The following is a 20086-nucleotide window of genomic DNA, read 5'->3' on the forward strand; positions in this document are numbered from 1 at the left end:
GCAAGGATTCGGAGAAACTGGGTCACACACGTTGCGGGTGGAGATGTAAAATGGCGAAGCCACTCCGGAAGTTTGTCAATTTTTAAAAACAAAACATGCAATGACCATGTAATCGAGTGATTGTACTACTGGACATTTATCTCAGGGGAAGAAACCAACATTTACACAAAAACCTGTGATGAATGTTATAGCAGCTTTATTCGGGATAGCCAAAAACTGGAAACCACCCCCATGTCCGTAACTAGAACGAGCACACCACGGAAACCACGCAACCACCCGAGGGGACGAACCGTGGGCCCCGCAACCACCTGCATGAATATCGGAGTATATGCTGAGAAAGCCCAATCCCAAACGGTTACAGATTTTTCAACACCATTTATACATTCTTGAAATGACAAAACTGGAGATGACAAACAGATCAGGGGTTGCCAGGGATTAGGGATGGCGGCTGGGGGCGGGGGGTGTGGCTCTAAAAGGGTAGTTAGAGGGAGATGCTGATGGTAATGGGACAGTTGTGTGCAGACTGTAGCGGCAGTCACACAAAGCTACACATGAGATGATATATAACAAACCATCCTCACTGCCCAGTGTCCATTCCTGGTTAGATACTGTATTATAACTAAGATGTAACCATGGAGGAAAGCAAGGTGAAGGGTACCTCTATCTTTGCAACTTCCTATGAATCTGTAATTTCAAAACAAATAGGTAGAAAAAAAAGTAATAGCTCTAAATTGGTACCCTGGAATGGATCCTGCAACTGAGAAAGGACATTAGAACAACTGATAAAATCCACATTATAAAGTGTCATTTAGTTATTTTTGTACCAGTGTTAACTTTTAGTTTTGATAAAGGTACTGAGGTGATGTAAGATGTTAACATTAGGGGAAGCCAGATGAAGGGCACATGGACCTCTCCTGTGAATCTAAAGTTATTTCAAAACTAAAATCCTGACGTCAGCCCCATTACAGCCTCGGTATGTTTAATTTGCCGGGTGATTCTAACTGCAGCCCAGGTGGGGAACCCTGTTCTGGAGAGAGGTGACTGTAAAGTACAGTCAAGTCCTCAATGTCGTCAGCAGGTTCTGCAACTTGCACAGGCAGACTGATACCAGCAAGCTCACCCCCAGGCACCCCGTCGGCATTACAGACACAGAATAACGACCTGACCGGCCGTTTCCCACCCCGGACTCTGCTCTTGGGGTGAATTCCTGGAGAACAGCCTCTCAGCAAGCAGGCCACCCTCTGACCTTCATTCCTGCTGATCCCAGATAAGGACCCAGATTCCTCTGAGAAAGGTTCCAGAAACCCTCCGTTCCCTCCCGCTCTAAGGTCCTAGGTCCCTGTGCTGCCCGCTTCTGCGCGGCTGAACCGTGGACGGTAAATAAACAGGAAGAAAAAGACAAACAACCAAGAGAGAATCTTGTTGCTCCCGATTCTCTAGAACCCATAGCGAGGGACAGGAAACAGGCAAAAGCTTGAAATGTTTCAGAGACAGAAATCTCGTGTTTTTTTAAAAGAAAGGTGGCGGGGACCCACCTGGCCCTTATCCTACCCTCCCTCCCTCACGGCTCTCCCCGCACTCACAGCCCCACAGCCCGCCTGCCCGCCGGAAGCCCGGGAGGAAGGCGTGAAATCGGTCTAGTAGTTGGTTCCTCTTCCTGGGATCTGACCATGAAGAAAGGATGGGGCGCAGCAGAAGAGCCCTTCCTCTCACACATGACCTCTCGTTAAAACACAGAACGTGGCCTGGGGGGGTGAGGATGGCTGGCAGCTGCTCCGTGGCCGGGCTCTCCGCCCCCCAGGCAGACGAGTGGCGGGAGGCGCAGGCCCCGCCGTCCTGCCGCGGGGCCAGCGACTTGCTCGGGGCCCTGCCGGGTCAGCCAGCCACCTCCATGGGAGGGGCGGCCTAGTGGCACCGACTTGTGAGGAACTGTGCTTCCAGGCTTGGCACAAAGGACAGGCTGGGGCGCGCCGAGACGTGGCACTGTCGGGAAGCCGCCAAGTTCGCCATGACAAGGCCATGGGTTTGCACCCCCAGCCGACACTGGTGCTCTTGTTGCTCAGAAAGTGCTGCCAGCAGCAGCCGGTTGGCAGAGAAGCAAAGGGGGTACAGGCCGCGGGCACAGGAAGGCCGCGATCGTGCACTCACAACGTGGCGTGGCCGTCACGGAGGAGGCTGGGCCCGGCCACGGAGACACGGTGTCCTTCCTTCCATCCCGTCGGAAGCAGGCCTGGAGGGCTGTGCCGCCGACCCCATTTCTAGAGGAGGCAGCCTGCAGGGGCTCCGGCCCTGCGCCTAGAAGGCCTCTAAAACGTGGCCGAGGGGGTGAGGGCGGCTGGGCTCTCTGCTTCCCCACGTGCTTGCCGGCTCCCAGGCCTGGGCTGCCTGGCAAGCAGTTACACTCCTGGGTTCCGCCCAGGGCTCTCCTCCGCTGGGAGGCCGGGCCCACCGTGGTTGGACCCTAGAGGAGAGAGGAAAAGGAGAATTACTACCAGGACGGAAAGCATGACGATCCTCTGGGGGACAGGAAGGGGCAGGGCAGGCAGAGGCGCCTCAGGGGTGTCGAGGCAGGCCTGGGAGTGACTAGCTAGGAAAACGGTCGGCCTGATGGCCTCACAGACACCACTTAGAGGACACGGTCATCACTGAGACAGCAAAGCAGGGGCTGGGTTCCGGCCACAGGAGGCCGAGCCTGCCCTGGAAGGGAGCTTTAGTTCCCACGGCGGGGCGGGGGGCCATGAGTCCTCCTGTCTCCAGAGAAATGAAATGAAAAGCAGCAGAAGGGACAGGGAGGGCCCGCGCACCATGGAGAAATGCCCCCGGCCGGGGAAGCGGGTTCAGGGCGCCTCCCAGCAGAGCTGGGGAAGGAGAGCCAAGCCAGGGGAAAGGGCAGGTATTTACCTTGGTGTTTTCTTAAAACAAAAAACGCTCACTAATCCAGTCAATTATCAACTGCAGTTTCCAAATGTGCCAAAGAGGGAAAGGTGTGCGGGGCAGGCTGGAGAGAGCAGAGAGAAAGAGAGGAGAAGCTATGGAGCCGAACCCGCAGAGCCTCCGCCCGCAGCACCGAGGAGACGGGCACTTGCTGGGCAGGAGCCCAGGCAGAGGCATGCGCTCTGCGTCCGGCTGCTTGGAACAGAGGGTCAGGGAACACGGAGTCTTCAGTGAACTTTCCCTTGAAAGTCCAGTTCTGTGAATGCTGAATGTGGAGGAGGTACTGTGAAATGCAGGTCAGGGGTCAGAAAACTATTTCTGTAAAAGGTTAGTTCTGCCCTAACCAGTCTAGCTCAGTGGATAGAGCGTCAGCCTGCGGACTGAAGGGTCTTGGGTTCGATTACGGTCAAGGGCACATGCCTGGGTTGCGGGCTCGATCCCCAGAAGGGGGCGTGCAGGAGGCAGCCAATCAATGATTCTCTCTTATCACTTATGTTTTTCTCTCTGTCCCTCTCCCTTCCTCTCTGAAATCAATTAAAATATATATATTTTTAAAAAGGCCAGTACTTTCAGGTTTTGCAGGTCACATGGCCTCTGTGACAATTTGACTCCACTATTGTAGCTCAAAGGCTGCCACATACAATCTGTGAACAGGTGGGTCCCAATAAAACTTCATATATGCCCTGGCCAGTGTGGCTCAGTTAGTTGAGCATCGTCCCATGCACCAAAAGGTTGCCAGTTCGATTCCTGGTCAGGGTACATGCCTGGGATGTCGGGGGTGTGCGGAGGCAACCAATCGATGTTTCTTTCTCTCTTTCCCTCCCTCTCAAAAATCACTAAAAACATATTTAAAAAACAACACAACTTTATTTACAAGAACAGGCAAAGGGCAGATCCAACCCTCTGTCCACTTTACTGACCCTGCTATACAGGTAGTCAAAAATCACCGTGCTTCTGAGCGTGCTCTCTGGGCGTGGTTCTGACCGCACTCCTAAAGCAGTGCACGTGACACCTCCATGCGTGGAGTGACAGTGACAGTCAGCCCTCCAGGGTAGCAGAGGCCGCAGCAAGACGCCAGAGAGCCAAGGCCAGGAGCAGAAGGACAGTGGGTGCGCCTCATGGGGGCGATGTCAGCGCATTCAGGAGGACACGGCCCCCAATATGACTACAGAGCAGGACGGTGTCCGATACAAAGGGGACATGACGCATAGGCTCACCGTAAGTTACTCCCTGAGGGGATTGACTACGAGCAGCAAAAGCCAGAAAAGGACTTAAAAAACCTCTGGAAATCCAGCAAAAGATGAAATGAAGAGAAAACCATTCTTCTTAGACTTAAGTCTATACTCTGAACACGACACACACGGTCTGCGTAGCAGATGGGGCCAGGAAAGGCTCCCACACGAGAAAACCAAAACCCACGGCCCATAAAAAACTTGTTCTGAGACCCAAGTCTAGTAGGACAGTGTAAACAAGGGGATGTCACAAAATCAAAGGCCGTCCCAGGAGCTCCCCAGCCCCCGAGGTGGCGTGGGTGTTCACCTGGGAGGGGCCCTGGGCAGCCCACACGCTGGACTGAAGCAGCGCACCCCACCCAAGGCCCTTTTCCAACACCCCGGGGCGGGGGGGGGGGGGGCACTGGCCAAGCCAGCAACCCGGCCCAGCGTGGGTTTGCTATCCCTTGCGCCTGCGCCTCACGGCTCAGAAAGTGTCTTTGTATCAGAGCACGGTCTGAGCAGGCGGAGCTGTTCGCTGTGAGGCACCACAGGCTCCAAGCCTCCGATGCTCATCTGGAAGATGAGCGTCACTACCCGTCTCCAACCGCAGGGACGGGGTCTCAGACGAATCAGGACCAGTGAAGTGTGGAGCTCAGGCTCCCCACTGCGGGGCGAGGCCGGCATTTCCGCCCGCAGCCTTGGGAAGCCGGGCACTTCTCCAGGGAGGCCACGCCCCGGAGCGTCTCTGACCCCAACCCAGGAGGAGCTCAGAGTAAAGGAACCTTCTTGATTAACAAGGGCAAGGTTCCCAGATACTGCCACTCCTCCCACAGCCCCTCTCCCCCGGCTCCTCTGCACCCGCCCTCCTCACCTGGGGAGGGTGGCGCCTGCCATCTCACATCACAAAGCTGTGCCTCCAACACAAGCTTCTTGCGCAGAGGAGCCCAGGGCAGATGTGAGCGGGGCCCTTCTAGCTGGATGTGCGCACCAGCCACCCGCCTTCGGAGCCAGGCCCACCAGTACCCAAAGCCTCTCTCCGGGTGACCTCACCCTAGTCCTAAATGACCACATCTGAACGTGATCTTATTCCCACTCGACAACTATCCCAAGTCAACCCCCTAACAGGCTCTCAAGAGGAAATGCTGACTTCATATACTCAAGTGCGTGCTGGTCTACAGAGCTCGGGGTCATCCAAGCTATTAAAAACAGCAAGAAGAGAGGCCGGGGAGAAAGGGGAGGAAGAGAGAAGAACGCAGGGCAGAGAGCCGGTGTGTGTGCGCGCCAGCAGCAAGGCCCAGAAGGGCACGTGCCTTCTGGGTCGACGCGCAGAATGTGGCCTCCGGGCTCACCTGCTGCTGCGGCCGTCCTGTCACCGAGGAGCCGGGTCTGGCTGCCTGGGATGACCTGGAGGTCCAAGCTCTCAGGGGACGGCGGGAGGTTCTGGGCCCGGCTGGCCAGGAGTGCATTGAGGTACTGCAGCCGCGTGACCTGGAGGACGGAACGCATGACGGAGCAGGTGAAGCGCCTGCTCATACCACCCCCTCCTGCCCACAAGCCCTGAACCAGGTGGGAGAGTCACACTGGGCAGGGTGAGGAGAAAGGAAGAACCACAGGCTAAGGGCAATCAAGCACCGTGTCTTCAAGAGCAGAAGGAAACGGGTGCCTCGGCCAGAGCAGCAGCAGTCAGAGGAGGCAGAGCCAGTTCAAGGTTTGCTCTGGGACATCTCAGACCAACTTCCTAGGAATTTACTCTCAATCACACAAACTGGTGACCAGGTGGTCTAACCTTTGGGGACACAAAGCTGGTTAGAGGCCAGAACCAATGAGCAGTCCAAACCTTGATGAACTGCAGGTCGGAGAGGGCCCTCACGGTGTAGTCAGGACAATACGCGGAGAGGCGGGTGCCGTCAGCTGGCTCGGGCTGCGGGTCATGGCAGAGGGACTGGAGCGAGGACACTGGGGACTGGTGAACTAGGGAGAGGAACAAGCAGTCACGGGAAGCCCTGCTGGGAGCTGGGCAGCCCACCGTGGTGGGGACAACTGCACAGCCTCCAGAGCCACCCCACAGTCACACCGGGAGGGACTATGGCAAACAGCTTCCTCCAGGGAAAGGTGTCACAGGGATGGGAGGGGCAGCCAAGACGAGCCCTGAAAAAACACTGCCCCTTCCCGCACGACCCCGAGAGGAGAAAGTCCAGCAGGTCCTGAAGCAGACAACCCCGTAGGGGCCGAGCGCTGGAGGGAGAAAAGGGCAGAATCCTGGTCCTAGGGACCCAGCCACAGCAGAGGGAGAGCCTCGCCAGCCCAGTCTGCACCCGGGGGTGGGGCTGCAGCTCACCCGAGGATGGGGCTGTCAGGGCAGACAAGCCATAGTAGGTGAACGCCCCGTTCTCGAACTTCAGGCCCTCCTTCCCGATCTCCACCTCAACCCTGCCCTGGGAGGTGGAGAGAAACATGCGCACACGTTACGCTTCCTGCCGGAAGGAAGCGCAGCAGAAAGCACCCACTCTGATTACCAGGGGTGTACCTAGATGTGCCTCCCTCTCTCAGACCCTTCCCTGCTTTCCGACCAGGTGGGGGCCTGGCCGGGCTCCTGTTACCTGCAGGATGAGGATGAAGTAATCCACCGGCTGGCTGCGCTGGTACAGGTAATGGTGTGCAGCCAGGCGGTCGCTCTGGTCAAACCTCACCTCCTGGTTGACGCTGGGGTGCCTCAGCAGGTGCAACAGGACCTTCTCGGAGATTCGCAATGGGCTGAACACATCCACCTCTGCCCGCGGCAGAGAGAAGAGAGTGTCCACTGGGCCCTAGGCGGCCAGCGCAACCACACCAACGCCTGCTGCCCACCTGGAATCTCCTGGCTGGCCCTCGAGCCGAGTCCCCTCCCCAACACAAGAGGACGTGGCAGCCACACACACCACCGCAAGGCTTCCTGGTGGAGGCTCGCCCAGGTGGCGGCAGCCTGGCCCTGCTTTTGGATGTTGGGTGGAGCAGAGCAGTCCCCTTGGGTGACCTGAGAGTGTCCAGCAGGGTGTCTCTGCTGCCAGGACAGCCAGGAGGAGCACAGAGGTGCTCCTGGACACTCTCCTCCTTACTGGGATGGGGAGGCAGGGGCTGCCCCAGGATCTCCTGACACCCAGGACTGGTAAGCGAGAGTGGGGACGAGAACCACCCTTCATCCTCACCTCGAGAAAGGAAGCGCTGGGTGGCCAAGAGCAGCTGAGGCGAGATTTTCACTTTATACTCATTGTCAGACACCTTGAACAAGGAGAATTCCTCTTTCCGCCTGAGAGGGACACTGAGAGCAGCGGGCTTCTTCCTCACCGTGGTGTCTCCTGGGATGGCGAGCAGAAGGCAGCTTAGGCACCCGCAGCCCTCCCACCAACGTGACTAAACCAAGGGGCATGTTGCCTGCACCCCTCCACAAGCCAGGGGGCTCCTGGGAGACACCTCGGAGCCCCCAGGACACACCCTTGGATGGTGCCCGGTTGTCATTCCCACCACACAGTAATCCTGGTGCTCAAGGACAGACAGCTAGAGGCCTACATGCAGCCACACCCCGAGAAAGTACCTCTCCTGGGAGGCGGGAGAAGATAATGCTGACAAGACTGACAGAAGCAAAGTGGCAGGCACGTATGGTCATTAGAAGACCACTCGCCGGAAAGCAGGCATTGGAGGACCCCTGGTGCCAGCCGGTGGCAGCTCACTAGTAGCTCTGAGCCTGGAGCAGCCCAAGGAATGAAACTAAAGATGCTGCAGGGTGGGACGCATCACGGGCAAAGCAGTTCTCCTGACAGCACACACAGGCGGGTGGCCTGTGTCCCAAGTGCCATGGGAGGCCCCAGCCACTGAGCAAGGGCCCTATGTCCATCCTGCAGACCTGTCACCATCCTAAGAGGCAGATGCTCCTAAGACACAGCCACGGGCCCCAGGGACACGTTCTGGGAAGACCCTCTTAGTAAAGGACAAGTTTGAGGAGACACTGTACAAACCACAGGAGAAGCAAAAGGAGTGAGGAGGAGAGCGGCTTGGAAACGCCCATAAGGACAGAGGCCCCTCAGACGGAAGAAACAAGCGGCGCCCCAGCAAGCGCTGGAGCTGCAAGGCCATGGTGGACGGGGCGCCATGGCTCTGCCCCCCCAGAAGGGGGCTCCCCTGTGAGGGGCAACACTGGTCCACGCAGGGGACGAACGGGGGAACAGCTCGGCATGCCCTGGAACTGAAGCACACACCTCAGGGAGCCCCAGGCCGGCTGAGCCGAAAAGCTGCCAGGAGGCGAGACTCACGGTAGTCCTCGGACTCGTCCAGGATCTCGGACTTGATGATCTCCTCAATGACGTCCTCCAGGGTGACCAGGCCCAGGACCTCGTAGAAGGGGTCCCCTTCCCCCTCGTTGTTCACCTTCTGCACGATGGCCAGGTGGGACTTCCCTGGAGGAGGGGACGTGCCTGTGACAGGGCTCCCCCTGCATAAGCCCGCAGGACAGATGTTGATGTTTGTGTCCCTAAGACCCACCAAGCACTGGGTGTGACTTTTCTGGGTTTTTGGTGTGTGTTTTTTAATATATTCTTATTGATTTCAGAGAGGAAGGTGGGGAGAGAGAGATAGAAACATCAATGAGGAGACAGAATCATCTATTGGCTGCCTCCTGCATGCCCCCTACTGGGGAATCAAGCCTACAACTGCTAGAGGCTAATTCCAGCAGGTCATAAATGCAAGTTCATCAAAAGGTTGATGAACCTTGGGGCTTCAGCGCTGAAAATCTGCATGTTATTACCTGCTGCTGAACAGTGGTAGGCAGTTCCCCCAACCTGATAATCTTTTACTGTTTACCAAACCTTACCTTTGATATGTATATCTGCTTTGCTATAGGGCAAAATGTGGGAATAAAAAGCCCTGGGTCCGGAGATTTGGGGAACTTAGTTACTAGAACTAAGCCTCCTCTGGCTCCCCCCAAAATGCCTTCCAAATTCATATTTCTTCTCTAGCCTCTTTCTTAATGTATGCACAGCCCCTTTTCCAGATTTCTTGAACCCTAGCAGATGCTGAGAAAGACCCCAGCATACAACCCCAGCATGTGTCCTTGATAGGAATCGAACCCGGGACCCTTAAGTCCACAGGCCAGTGGTCTATCCACTGAGCCCAACCAGCTAGAGCTGGGTTCTTACTGAAGATTCTCAACATGCTCATGAGGACTGGCCTCACCTCACATGGGAGGAACCCGAACCCCAGACACTGCATTCCCCGGCACAAGGCCCCCCAAGCTGGAGTCAGCCCCAGGTCTGTGCAGCCCATGCTGTCAATGTGGCTTCGCCATGAATGCATCAGATAAACTGCGGACACAAGGCACCAACTCCAGAAAGGCAGGCTCCCCAGGACGGCTAAGTGGAGTCGAGAGAGGACCTCCAGTCTGACCCTCCTCGGGACGATTCCCAGTTCTGAAAGCTGCCCTTCTTTCCAGAAGCCAAGGTCTATGACGTTATCCAGGGGATCTGTGTGGGAACTTCCCCTTCCTCTTCTTTCTGTTACCTGCCTATTTGTTTAATAAGGAAATGTAAACTTGAAAAAAATCCCACACTTTCCGGGTGTCGGGCGTGTTGGGAAAACGTCAGGAGCTCAGTCGGCCTTGGCTAAGTGCTCTTCATCCATAAAACTGTACACATATACATGCACCAGAGAAAACAATGCCAGCCACACATGGAATTTCAAATTTTTGAGTAGCTACATTAAAAAAAAAAAAGACTCTGGTGAAATAAACTGATACTCTATTGTTTTAAGCCAATACAGCTAAAATGCCACTTTGACATGCAATCAATATACATTAATAGATGTTTTACTTTTTTGTGCGAGTCTTTGAAGTCTGCTGTGTGTCTGTCTGCATTTATAGCACATCTCAGTTCAGACTAGTTACCTCTCCAGAGTTCAGGAGCCACACATGGGTGGTGGCAACTGGGCTGTGCAGGTCCTGGGCCCAGAGCAGACTGATCTCCACCACGCCTTTCTCTGTTCCTAGTGAAAACGGCTGGCCTGGGGGGAAAGCTGGCCTGGGCTTGCATGTAAAGAGGGTACTTGCTTCAAGAACCTTTTGGTAAAGCAAGAAGTCAAGTTCCCTTCTTTGTGTGAATCATCCTTTCTATACCTCGGGTTTAATCACAATTCTATGTGTTGAGTTTAGAAACATGCTCTGTGGATCTCTATTAGGCATGCGCGCCCCATTCCTGCAGCATCCATGCCCCCCAACCCCCAACCGCTGGGTCTGGACCTCTGCCCCAAAGCTGGATGGAATGCAAATGTGAAGATTCAAGCAAAAGCTATCTATCTATCTATATCTATCTATCTATCTATATCTATCTATCTATCTATCTATCTATCTATCTATCTATCTATCTATCTAAAAGGCTAATATGCAAAGTGTCCCCTACGGAGTCTGACCAGGAGACCAGGAGTTCGACTGCTCACTATGACGTGCACTGACCACCAGGGGGTGGCGCAAAATGAAGGAAGGCCCTGGCCAGCAGCCAGAAGGCCCTGATCGCCGGCCAGGCCTAGGGACCTGACCCGTGAATGAATTTCATGCACCGGGCCTCTAGTTACTGTATTATAATTAGAACCACTAGCAGGATGATCAAGAAAGGAATGAGGCTGTAAAAGAATAAAAAGATAACACTTGCTGTAGCTCATCAAACCTCAGATGCCATCAATTGTGAGCACAGCCCGACTGCAGTGGGTTAAGCAGCAGGATTCAATGCTCACCCTGTGCTGGACACCAAGGGCTTTACTCACTAACTTACCAAGTCCTCCGACACCTGTCTGCGGCAGACAGCACTATTATCCCCACTTATAGTTCGCAGAGAAAATGAGGCTGAGGGAGGTCCAATGACCCATCCAAGAGCAAAACCAGGATTCAAACGCCAGCAGCGGGCTCCCGAGTCCGTTCTCTTCACCACCACGCCCCACTGGCTGTCACTGAATCTGAGAAAGCCCTCCCCTTGGTGACTCCCACGGGCCTCCTAAAGAAAAGAAACCATTGTTTTCTTTTCACCTCGAGGACGCTCTCATACGCTCAATAATTAAAGGTGGAAATGACTATATTACATTGCCTCGCCCCCAGAGGAAAAGCCAGGGGACCCCGGAGAAGAATCTGCTTGTTCCTGAGGAGACGGCACTGAAGGGGGCTGCTTTCGGCCTCTTGGGATTTGTGGTGGGAATGGCTCACACCAAAGGCAGGCGCCATTTCTCGAAGGGCCAGGGGACCCTGCCACATGACATCAATGTCAGGCCAGATCAGGGCACACCACTCTGGCAGCAGCCTTCTCGGGCTCTGAAACCAGATCCCAGGCTCTGGGGGCCTCAGAGATCGCAGAAGACCCACCTGCGCTCCCTTCTCCCAGGAGCCACTGGCTTTGGCTGGCTACCTGCAGGATGGACTGACTTCTCCTTTGCCTTCAAACGTCTATGAAATGGGCACAAGTTTCTCAGTGACCTGCCACATGGAAGACCCCCTCCAACAGTGGCCAGGTAACTTCCTCTCAAGACAACTCTGAAGGGGTCCACCAGAAGGCCACCGTGAGGAAGCAGTAGAAGGACACAGAGAAAGGGCAGCTGGAGGGATTGGGTTTATTTTTCATCCGAGAGGATAAAATACCCAGCAAATACGGGCCCTGCTGGCTGGCTGCAAACCTGGCATCGGCCCTGGCACCGGGCCAGAGCCACAGCAAGAGGCAGATGGTGCACCTCACAGCGGGGTCCAGAAAGCCCTGGGAAAGCTCCACTGCTCAATCTTAGCTAGTTGTTTAGTCAGCAGGCACAAGCGTGCTCCTAAGTTATGTGAATGCTTGAGGGCTCTTCTGGAACGCCTAGCTTCTAGCATATTCTTAAAAACGCATTTGGAGTTTAGACTTCTCTGCCTTCCCTCTTTTGCTTTTAAAGTCACTATGTGAATCTATCCTGCGAGAAGGGACATTACTAACATTCCCCATGGCAGGTCTGACTCTTCAGAGCTGTGGCTTCTGACAGTGAACCCGAACTCGGACCCTTTAAAGCAGAAACTAACAAACGTACCCACCCTGACCCCTCCTCTGGCTGAATGCCCTGCATCGTCTCAGCGGGGTGGACACGGAAGCGGGACTGATGGCTTTAAAGGAAATACAGCCGAGAGCACTCACTCTTCCTGGTGATCTTTGCACAAAATAATCGGTGCCGACTGAAGCCTCCTCACTGGGGAAGGTGACTCTCCGAGACGATAAAGTCCCAGAGAGACGGCTCTGGAAGCAGGACAGGAACAGGGGCCGGAATGGTAGCTGCCAAGGTGCCGAAGACTCCAGCTTGAGGGAATGCAGAGGCACCGCCACCTCACACACCTGACAGAGGCGGGACGGGGACCAAACTCGAACACCTCAGGCACCGTCAAGGCTACAACATGCTGTGCTCACAGGGGTTAGGCCAGAAAGGATTCTAAGGAGGAGAAGTAAAGACATCCACCAAAGAACTGCCTGGCACAAGAAGCAGAGAAAGCTCCAGGATTTCACAGAAACGATGTGGTCATTCTGCCCTGAGAATGGCCCTCTCTCACCACAAGAGGAAGGCAGGGGAGGGAAGCGCTCACTCAGCCTCCATCACCTCCAGGAGTAGCAGCAGTTGTCAGCAGGCAGCTACCGGGTCAGCATCAGGCTGCATGAAACCGGCGTGGCTCTCCACAGCTGCTCTGGGGCCACCACCCAGCACAGGAGTGGCCGGCACAGTGGCCATCCCTCTCTCCTGGCCCCTTTCCAACATCTACACCTAAACCCACCCGACTCGCCCACTTTAATCCCGGCCATTCCCTCCCAGCCACTGCTCTCCAGCCACACCTCCCAGAAGGCTCTTCATAACCTGTCTTCTCTCATGCCCTACTCACTCCATCTGTTACCCCACACCATGGCTTGCTGGATCCTCTCCTCATCACTCGCCTTCCCTTGGTGAGTGGTCTCTTCCCCTGGCTTCCAGATGTTCCAAGCTGCTGGCTCTCCTCAACAGCCTCTCTGCTGCCCTCCCCGGACATGCTTGTGCCCCTCAGGGTTAGGCTCTCTGCTCCCTCCTGTGGTTGAGGGACCACTTCTACACCCAGAATCAGACCTTCACCTCCACTCAGGTCCTTCCAATTTCACGTCACCTGTCCCCTAGGACTTGGCCTCTGGCCACTGCACAAATTCCAAAGTCCAGAACAAACTCCTCACCCAGCCCCTCACCTCCCTGCAACCCAGGTCTCATCCCCAGCTCCTCCCTCTTGCTGGAAAGCCCCTGACAACCACAAAACCTTCCCAATTCTACCTCCAAATGCCCTCTTGGGTCTCCTCCCCAGGCCCCATTCAGCCCGCCATCCTCTCTCCTCTGTGCCCTTGCCCTACCCGCCCGCCCCCCCCCCCCCCCGCCCCCGCCGGTCTCCACACCAGTCATGGTGAGATGCTCTGCTCACAAGCACGACCCTGTGTCAAGTCCAGCCTCCCCACCGTCTCAAGCTGGGAGGCAGCAGGGGCAGGATGGAATAAACCCTCCCAACTGACTCCAGGGCCACCGCATAGACTACACTGGCCCAGATGGGGTACTTACCACCAGGAGGTAAGTCTGGCCCCTACCCGGGGGCTCCCCACCCGAGAGGGGCTGAATGACCACTTTCTCGGAAGGCAGCTGGGAGCACCCATGAGGTTCTCTAGCAGAGCAGTCGGAGCTACCCATCAAGCCTCTGGTCCAACGGGAGGCACAGCAGTAACATTAACTGCCAAACTAGGCAACACCCAGGCCTCCCGCAAGGCTGAAAGGCAAGGACGCACGGGAGCGCCCAGCACTGTCTGGCATACGGCAGTGCTAACGCAGGAGCAGCAGGGTCAGTTCCACACAGCCCTGCATCCCTGCTCCCTGTCCCCCTGCCTTCACCGTCAGGGGCTCCCAGCACCTCACAGCTGCCACGAAGATCAGGGGGCTTTACTCACGTCCCAGCCTCACATTACACAGCCTTTAGGATCAAGCCGACCCAGAATTCTGGGGTGTCCCCCGTGCCCACCCTGCAGTTCAGGTCTGAGAAGCTTGGCTGGCAGCGAGGAGCAGCCACGCTCTAAGGAGCACATCGCGTTGGCCCTGGAAAGGACTACAGGGCAGCCCACACCTTCACACTTGGGGGGTAGGTTTTGGCTTTTACCTGCAACCTAAGAGCTGCTCAGATACATCAAGGTGAAAGAGAGAGTAAAATGTGTAGTTACAGGAGAACCTGAAAGACCTTATGGGAGTTTTCTAAAAGAAAGGGAAAGTTTTCTAAAGACAGCTGACGGGGAGACTAAATCAGTATCCATGAAGTGGTTTCTGGCAAAATCAAAGTGGACATTCCATCCACACCTGCGGAAAGGGATTTGTCAATCACTCCTCTTCTGTAATCGGAAGGCAGCAGCCCCTCAGTGACCTGAACACCGCCTGGAAACATCACTGGCAGGGCTAATTTCACGGTACAGGCTCATTGCTCTTCACAGATGTTGCGTTTCTGACAAATGGAAGGCAAGACCCTCCACCAGCAAAAACATTAAGACTGGCTTTATTGCGGTGGTCTGGAACCGAGCCCACAATATCTCCGAGGTGTGCTCGTACATGAAGGCAAATAATAGGTGTCTGGAGACACGTTTTTTCTACATTTTTTAGTTTCTATCCGAGAGTTTGGTTGTGCTACAAACCCCAAACCCATAAAAATGACCTCGAGAGGCAAAGAGCTGGGGGTTGGCATCTAGTAGACATACCTCCCAGAATTGGGGTCTCCCAGGAAAAGACCCGGTTTGCTCTCTATAGCGCTTGCTCTCTATAGCGCCGTCACCCTCTGAACGATGGTCTTTAAGTGATATTTCAGAGCTGCAAGGCCATCATCTTCTTTAAAAGAGCACTTAGAGGTCCCACTGCCCTCCACAGGGCTGGGACCCCTCACCCCTTTCTAGGGAAGACCGAAGGCCTTCAGGTCCCCTCCGCGATTCCCAGACCTTACCTCGCTTGAACTCCTCCAACACGGCGTCCAGCTTGGTGTCGTTGAAGACAAAGTGGAGCGGGTGGTTGTAGAAGCGGGTGATGGTGCTGAGCGGCGTGCAGTCCTCGGGGTCCACGAAGGCCAAGTCCTTGAGGTAGAGCATGTCCACGATATTGGAGCGCTCCTCCTCGTACACGGGGATGCGCGTGTGGCCGCTCTGCATGATGCTGGCCAGGACGCCGAAGTCCAGCACGGTGCTGGCGTCCAGCATGAAGCAGTCCTCCAGCGGCGTGAGCACCTCCTCCACCGTCCGGTAGCGCAGCACGCCCTTGCTGAGGTCGCTGTAGGGATCGCCGCCACCTCGTGCCAGCTCCAGCACGCGCTCGCGCAGCCGCCCGGGTCGCGCCGCCAGCTCCAGCAGCTGACCCACCGGCAAGGCCACGGGCAGGGTGAGCAACACGGCCAGGCGGCTGAGCGCCAGAGCGCGCGGGGCCAGCGCCAGCGTCCAGCGTCCGCTCACGGCGGCGGGCAGCACCTCGGCCACCAGGAACGCGAGCCCTGCACTGCCCAGCACGGCGGGCACAGCGCGCTGGCCGGCCGCGCGATACAGCAGCACCGCCAGCGCCGCCTGTGCCAGGCAGGCTAGCAGCAGCAGCGCGCTCAGGGCGTAGCTGGCCCAACGCCGCGCCGACTCCAGACCCCGCGCCGCCGCGCGCTCCGCCTCCGACCCGTTCTCGCGCAGCACCTGCACCTCAGCTGGTGCCAACACCAGCGCGCTCAGCTGCAGGCCCCGTGCCAGCGCTGCCAGCGCCAGCAGCCCCGCAGCCCCCAGGCCAAGCGCCCAGGGCGGCACTGCCTCCTGGAACGCGGCCGCGACGCTGGGCTCCGCGCGCACGGCCTCAGCGCGCAGGCGCAGCAACGCATGCCACTCGCCCGCGGGGGCCGCCGCCGCCGCCGCCGTCTCCCCAGTTGCCGCGCCGCCCGGCTCCCCGCGCACAGCCAGCAGCGCCGAGTGTGGGTGCTCGGCCTCGGCGCGCAGGCGTAGCAGCGCGCGCCACTCGCCTGTCGGGACCGCCGCCGCCTCCCCGGGCGCCGCGGCCGGTCCGCCCTCGGGGCAGCCCGCACCCTCGGGGGCCGCCCAGGACCAGGAGCTGTTCCCGAAGCCCGAGCCAAAGAGGCGCAAGCGGAAGGTGGCCTCAGGCACGGCCGGCACCTCCCCTCCGCGCGCCCACGCCGCTCCCGCGGACCCGGCCTGCTCCAGGCAAATGCCCAGCACCCGTGGACCCTGCGCCACCTCCCCCGCGGCGTGACCCAGACAGAGCGCGGCCAGCAGCCAGCCCAGCCGCCCCGCCGCCGCTGCTGCTGCTGCCGCCATCGCCCGCTGCCCGTCCCGGGCCCTGCGCAGCCTACCTCCGCCTCCGCCGGCCAATAGGCGCCGGCCTCGCACTCCCCCCGCCAATGGGCGACGCGTGGGGGCGGGCCTAGGGTCGGGCTAGGCTGCGCCAGGGCGTAAACAAGTGGCGCGGGCCGGGGCGGGGCGGGGCGGGGCGGGGCTGGCGGCCCCGGGAAGGGGGGCGGGGCGCGGTGCTCGGGAGGCCGGGGTCCGGGCTCCGGAGGCCCGCCTGAGCTCTGACAAGTGCCCGGCTGGCGAGCGGCCGCAAGCGGGGGTCTCGGTGTAGGGAGACCTGTCGCTTTCTGAGGAAAGGGCCTGGGAATGCCGACTGGAGGCCGGGAGGGTGAAGGGGAGCCCGAGGCTGGGCTCCGTGAAGCTAAGGTCGGGAAGATGCTTGATGATGGCTTCTGACCCCGCGCTAGTCCCGGGAACGGAGACAGCTCTTGCAGGAAAGGAGGGAAACACAGGAGATCACCCCCCTGGGACCCTCGCCGCTGCTTCATGTTATTTTCCAGAGAAAAGTCGAAGCATCACTCGGCGGATGTTGGGTTCCAACGCGACCTGCCTAATATCGCGCCACCCTCCCCGGTCGCCACCCAGGCACATTCGGAGACCGTCAGCCCGCCGGTAGTTCTTCCTCGGTCTTAGGCTCCCTGAGGAAGGACCTATCAATCATTTTGTTGGGAAACCTTTGGACAGACAGTTGGAGCTATTTGGATCACACAAATGGTTATTTGACTGTCACTATCCAAAGACAACAAGTCCAGCACAGCCCTAGCCAGCGGCTCCATTGGTTGGAGCATCATCCTGTACACCAAAGGTTTCGGTTCAATTCCCGTCAGGGCGCACACCCAGGTTGTGGGTTCAGTTCCCGACTGCACTGCGGGAGGCAATCGGTAGATGTTTCTCTCTCTCCTCCTTCCTCTTTTCTCTCTCTCTCTCTCTCTCTCTCTCTCTCTCTCTCTCTCTATATATATATATATATATATATATATATATAATCTCTCAGGCAAGGATGAAAAGAATGTATTAGACAGCTTATATTTATAGTTTGTTTTTGTTTTTTTAAGAATCCAGCACAGGGTAAAGCTGCTCACAGAGTGCTTTCCTGCTAACAGTAAAGGCTTCTACTGTGCTTCAGGTCCCTCGTTGACCCTCCCTGGGCCATTTTCATTACTGGTCGCTTGGTTCAAAACATTTCCATGTTTTATCCAAATATTTGAGTTTTAAACCCATAGCTACTGTGACTTAACTGGCTAATTCCTGCTTGCTTCTGGCCTGCAAATGTCACTTCCTCCAGCTGGTCTTCCTCCACCATCTAGACTAGGTTGAGTCAAGGTTATGAGAGCTAGGTGCTGCTTCCCCAGAGCGTCCAATACTTACCTATGGTGGTAAGTTCACTCATTCGATAAGTATTTCCTGTATTGAGTGCCTGCAATGTACCAGGTCCTGTTCTAGTGTTGGGACTATCCTATCTAATAATAGACAAACATGGTAATTAACCATACCTCCTCTACACTTCCCATTGGCTAATCAGGGCAATATGCAAATTAACTGCCAACCAAGATGGCGGCCAACAGCCAGGCAGCTGAAGCGAACATGAGGCTTGGTTGCTCCAGTGATGGAGGAAGCCAAGGTTCCCCGCCTGCCGAAGCCGGGATCTGAGCCGAACTCTAAGAAACAATGTTGCAATTACAGAAGCTAAACAAACCCCAGATACCTGCTTTCAGCAGCCGAGGTCTCAGAGCTGAAGCCGGGCCTCAGAGCTAAAGCCAGCTCTCAGCTCCAGTGACAGCTATAGAAGGTAAATAAATCCCAGAATAAAAAAAAATAAAAAAAGGAGAGGTTGGGAGCTTCAGTTGCAGGCTTGGCCCGTCTGAAAACGGCCCTCAGCCCCTCATCCAGACTGGCCAGGCACCCCAGTGGGGACACCCACCCTAAAGGGGATGCAGGCAGCCTGAAAACAGCCATCAGCCCCTCATCCAGACTGGCCAGGCACCCCAGTGGGGACACCCACCCTGAAGGCGGTGCAGGCAGCCTGAAAACAGGCATCAGCCCCTCATCCAGGATGGCCAGGCACCCAAGCAGGACCCCCACCCTGATCTGGGACACCATTCAGGGCAAACCAGCCTGTCCCCACCCGTGTACCAGGCCTCTATCCTATATAGTAAAAGGGTAATATGCAAACTGACCCTAACAGCAGAAAGACTGGGAATGACTGGTCACTATGACACACACTGACCACCAGGGGGCAGTTGCTCAATGAAGGAGCTGCCCTCTGGTGGTCAGTGAGCTCCCACATGGAAGAGCTCTGCTCAGCCACAAGCCAGGCTGATGGCTGCCAGTACAGCAGTGGTGTACTGCACCTTAGGCCTGCTCCTTAGGCCTGCTCCCCACTGGCAAGTGGACATCCCCCGAGGGCTGCCAGGCTGCCAGAGGGATGTCTGATTACCAGCTTAGGCCCAATCTCCTGGGGAGCAGGCCTCAGCCAGCAGATGGTCATCCCCCGAGAGGTCCCAGACTGTGAGAGGGCACAGGCCGGGCTGAGGGACCTACCCCCCGCCCCCAGTGCACAAATTTTTGTGCACCAGGCTTCTAGTCTATATATATAAAAGCCTAAGTGACTGAACAACCAAATTACCCAATGACCAGTTGCTATGACATGCACTGACCACCAGGGGGCAGATGCTCAACACAGGAGCTGCCCTCTGGTGGTCAGTGTGCTCCCACAGTGGGAGCACCACTCAACTGACCAACCCATCCCAGCAGCCCAACACTCACCCCCTCAGTAGTTCTGTAGGTCCAATCTCTGGAGAATGCCAGGCACTAATGGAACAGTGCCGCCAGCACAATCCCGACAGCACTGCTGGCCTCCTAAAAGTCGGCCTCGGGCACCATGGCCACTTCCTCTCCCTAGATGCTCCGCAAGGAAGAAACGATATAAAAGTGGCCGCCAGGTGGCTCCCGACACCCAGCACAAATGTCAGTGGGTTGGATCCCCGGGCAGGCAAGGGCGTCCCACTGCCCACCCGCTGCCCCCCCCCCCCCAAGGCCAAATGCATCCTGGCCCCACCTCCAACCCCCTTGAGCGAGTGCTAGACACAGGGCTCTCCTGATCATGACTGACTGGACATGAGTCCACCGCTGGTGCAGCAGGGCCTGGGTGAGCAGGAGCGGCAGGCAGCATTGGACTGCTGGTTTTGGCCTGATCCCTGCAGGCCACCCCGAGGGACCCCATCTGTGCACAATTTCATGCACTGGGCCTCTAGTGTGGAAATAAGAAAGTCCCTGCTCTCCTGGAACTTAGGTTCTAGTATAGGGACAACAGGAAATGCACAAATCATATTTTTTTAAATATATATTTCTTTATTGATTTCAGAGAGGGAGAGGGGAGAGAAAGAAACATCAATGATGAGAGAGAATCATTGATTGGCTGCCACCTGCATGTCCCCTACTGGGGATCAAGCCCACAACCCAGGCATGTGCCCTTGGCCGGAATCGAACCTGGGACCCTTCAGTCTGCAGGCTGACTCTCTATCCACTGAGCCAAGCTGGTTAGGGCAAATC

At 56.7% G+C, this 20086-nt stretch overlaps 1 protein-coding gene across 4 annotated transcripts; it reads right to left on the bottom strand.

The window, feature by feature from the left end:
* Nucleotides 1-174: 174 nt before the first annotated feature.
* Nucleotides 175-16543, bottom strand: CNNM3 (cyclin and CBS domain divalent metal cation transport mediator 3). 4 transcript variants are annotated; one of them, XM_059659060.1, is made up of 9 exons: nucleotides 15148-16542; nucleotides 8435-8578; nucleotides 7334-7483; nucleotides 6749-6918; nucleotides 6487-6583; nucleotides 5986-6119; nucleotides 5498-5636; nucleotides 2902-2998; nucleotides 175-2461 (listed from the first exon to the last, which is right to left on the bottom strand). In XM_059659060.1, exons 1-8 carry the CDS (start codon nucleotides 16499-16501, stop codon nucleotides 2949-2951), a joined length of 2238 nt encoding a protein of 745 aa, XP_059515043.1. In that variant the 5' UTR covers nucleotides 16502-16542; the 3' UTR covers nucleotides 175-2461; nucleotides 2902-2948. The 4 variants fall into 4 exon arrangements, with proteins under 4 accessions (XP_059515043.1, XP_059515042.1, XP_059515044.1 ...); XM_059659059.1 differs by lacking the exon at nucleotides 2902-2998 and having other exon boundaries at nucleotides 15148-16541; XM_059659061.1 differs by lacking the exons at nucleotides 2902-2998; nucleotides 8435-8578 and having other exon boundaries at nucleotides 15148-16543.
* Nucleotides 16544-20086: the final 3543 nt, after the last annotated feature.

This window comes from Myotis daubentonii, chromosome 12 (genome assembly GCF_963259705.1).
Source record: "Myotis daubentonii chromosome 12, mMyoDau2.1, whole genome shotgun sequence".
Classification (NCBI taxonomy): domain Eukaryota; kingdom Metazoa; phylum Chordata; class Mammalia; order Chiroptera; family Vespertilionidae; genus Myotis; species Myotis daubentonii.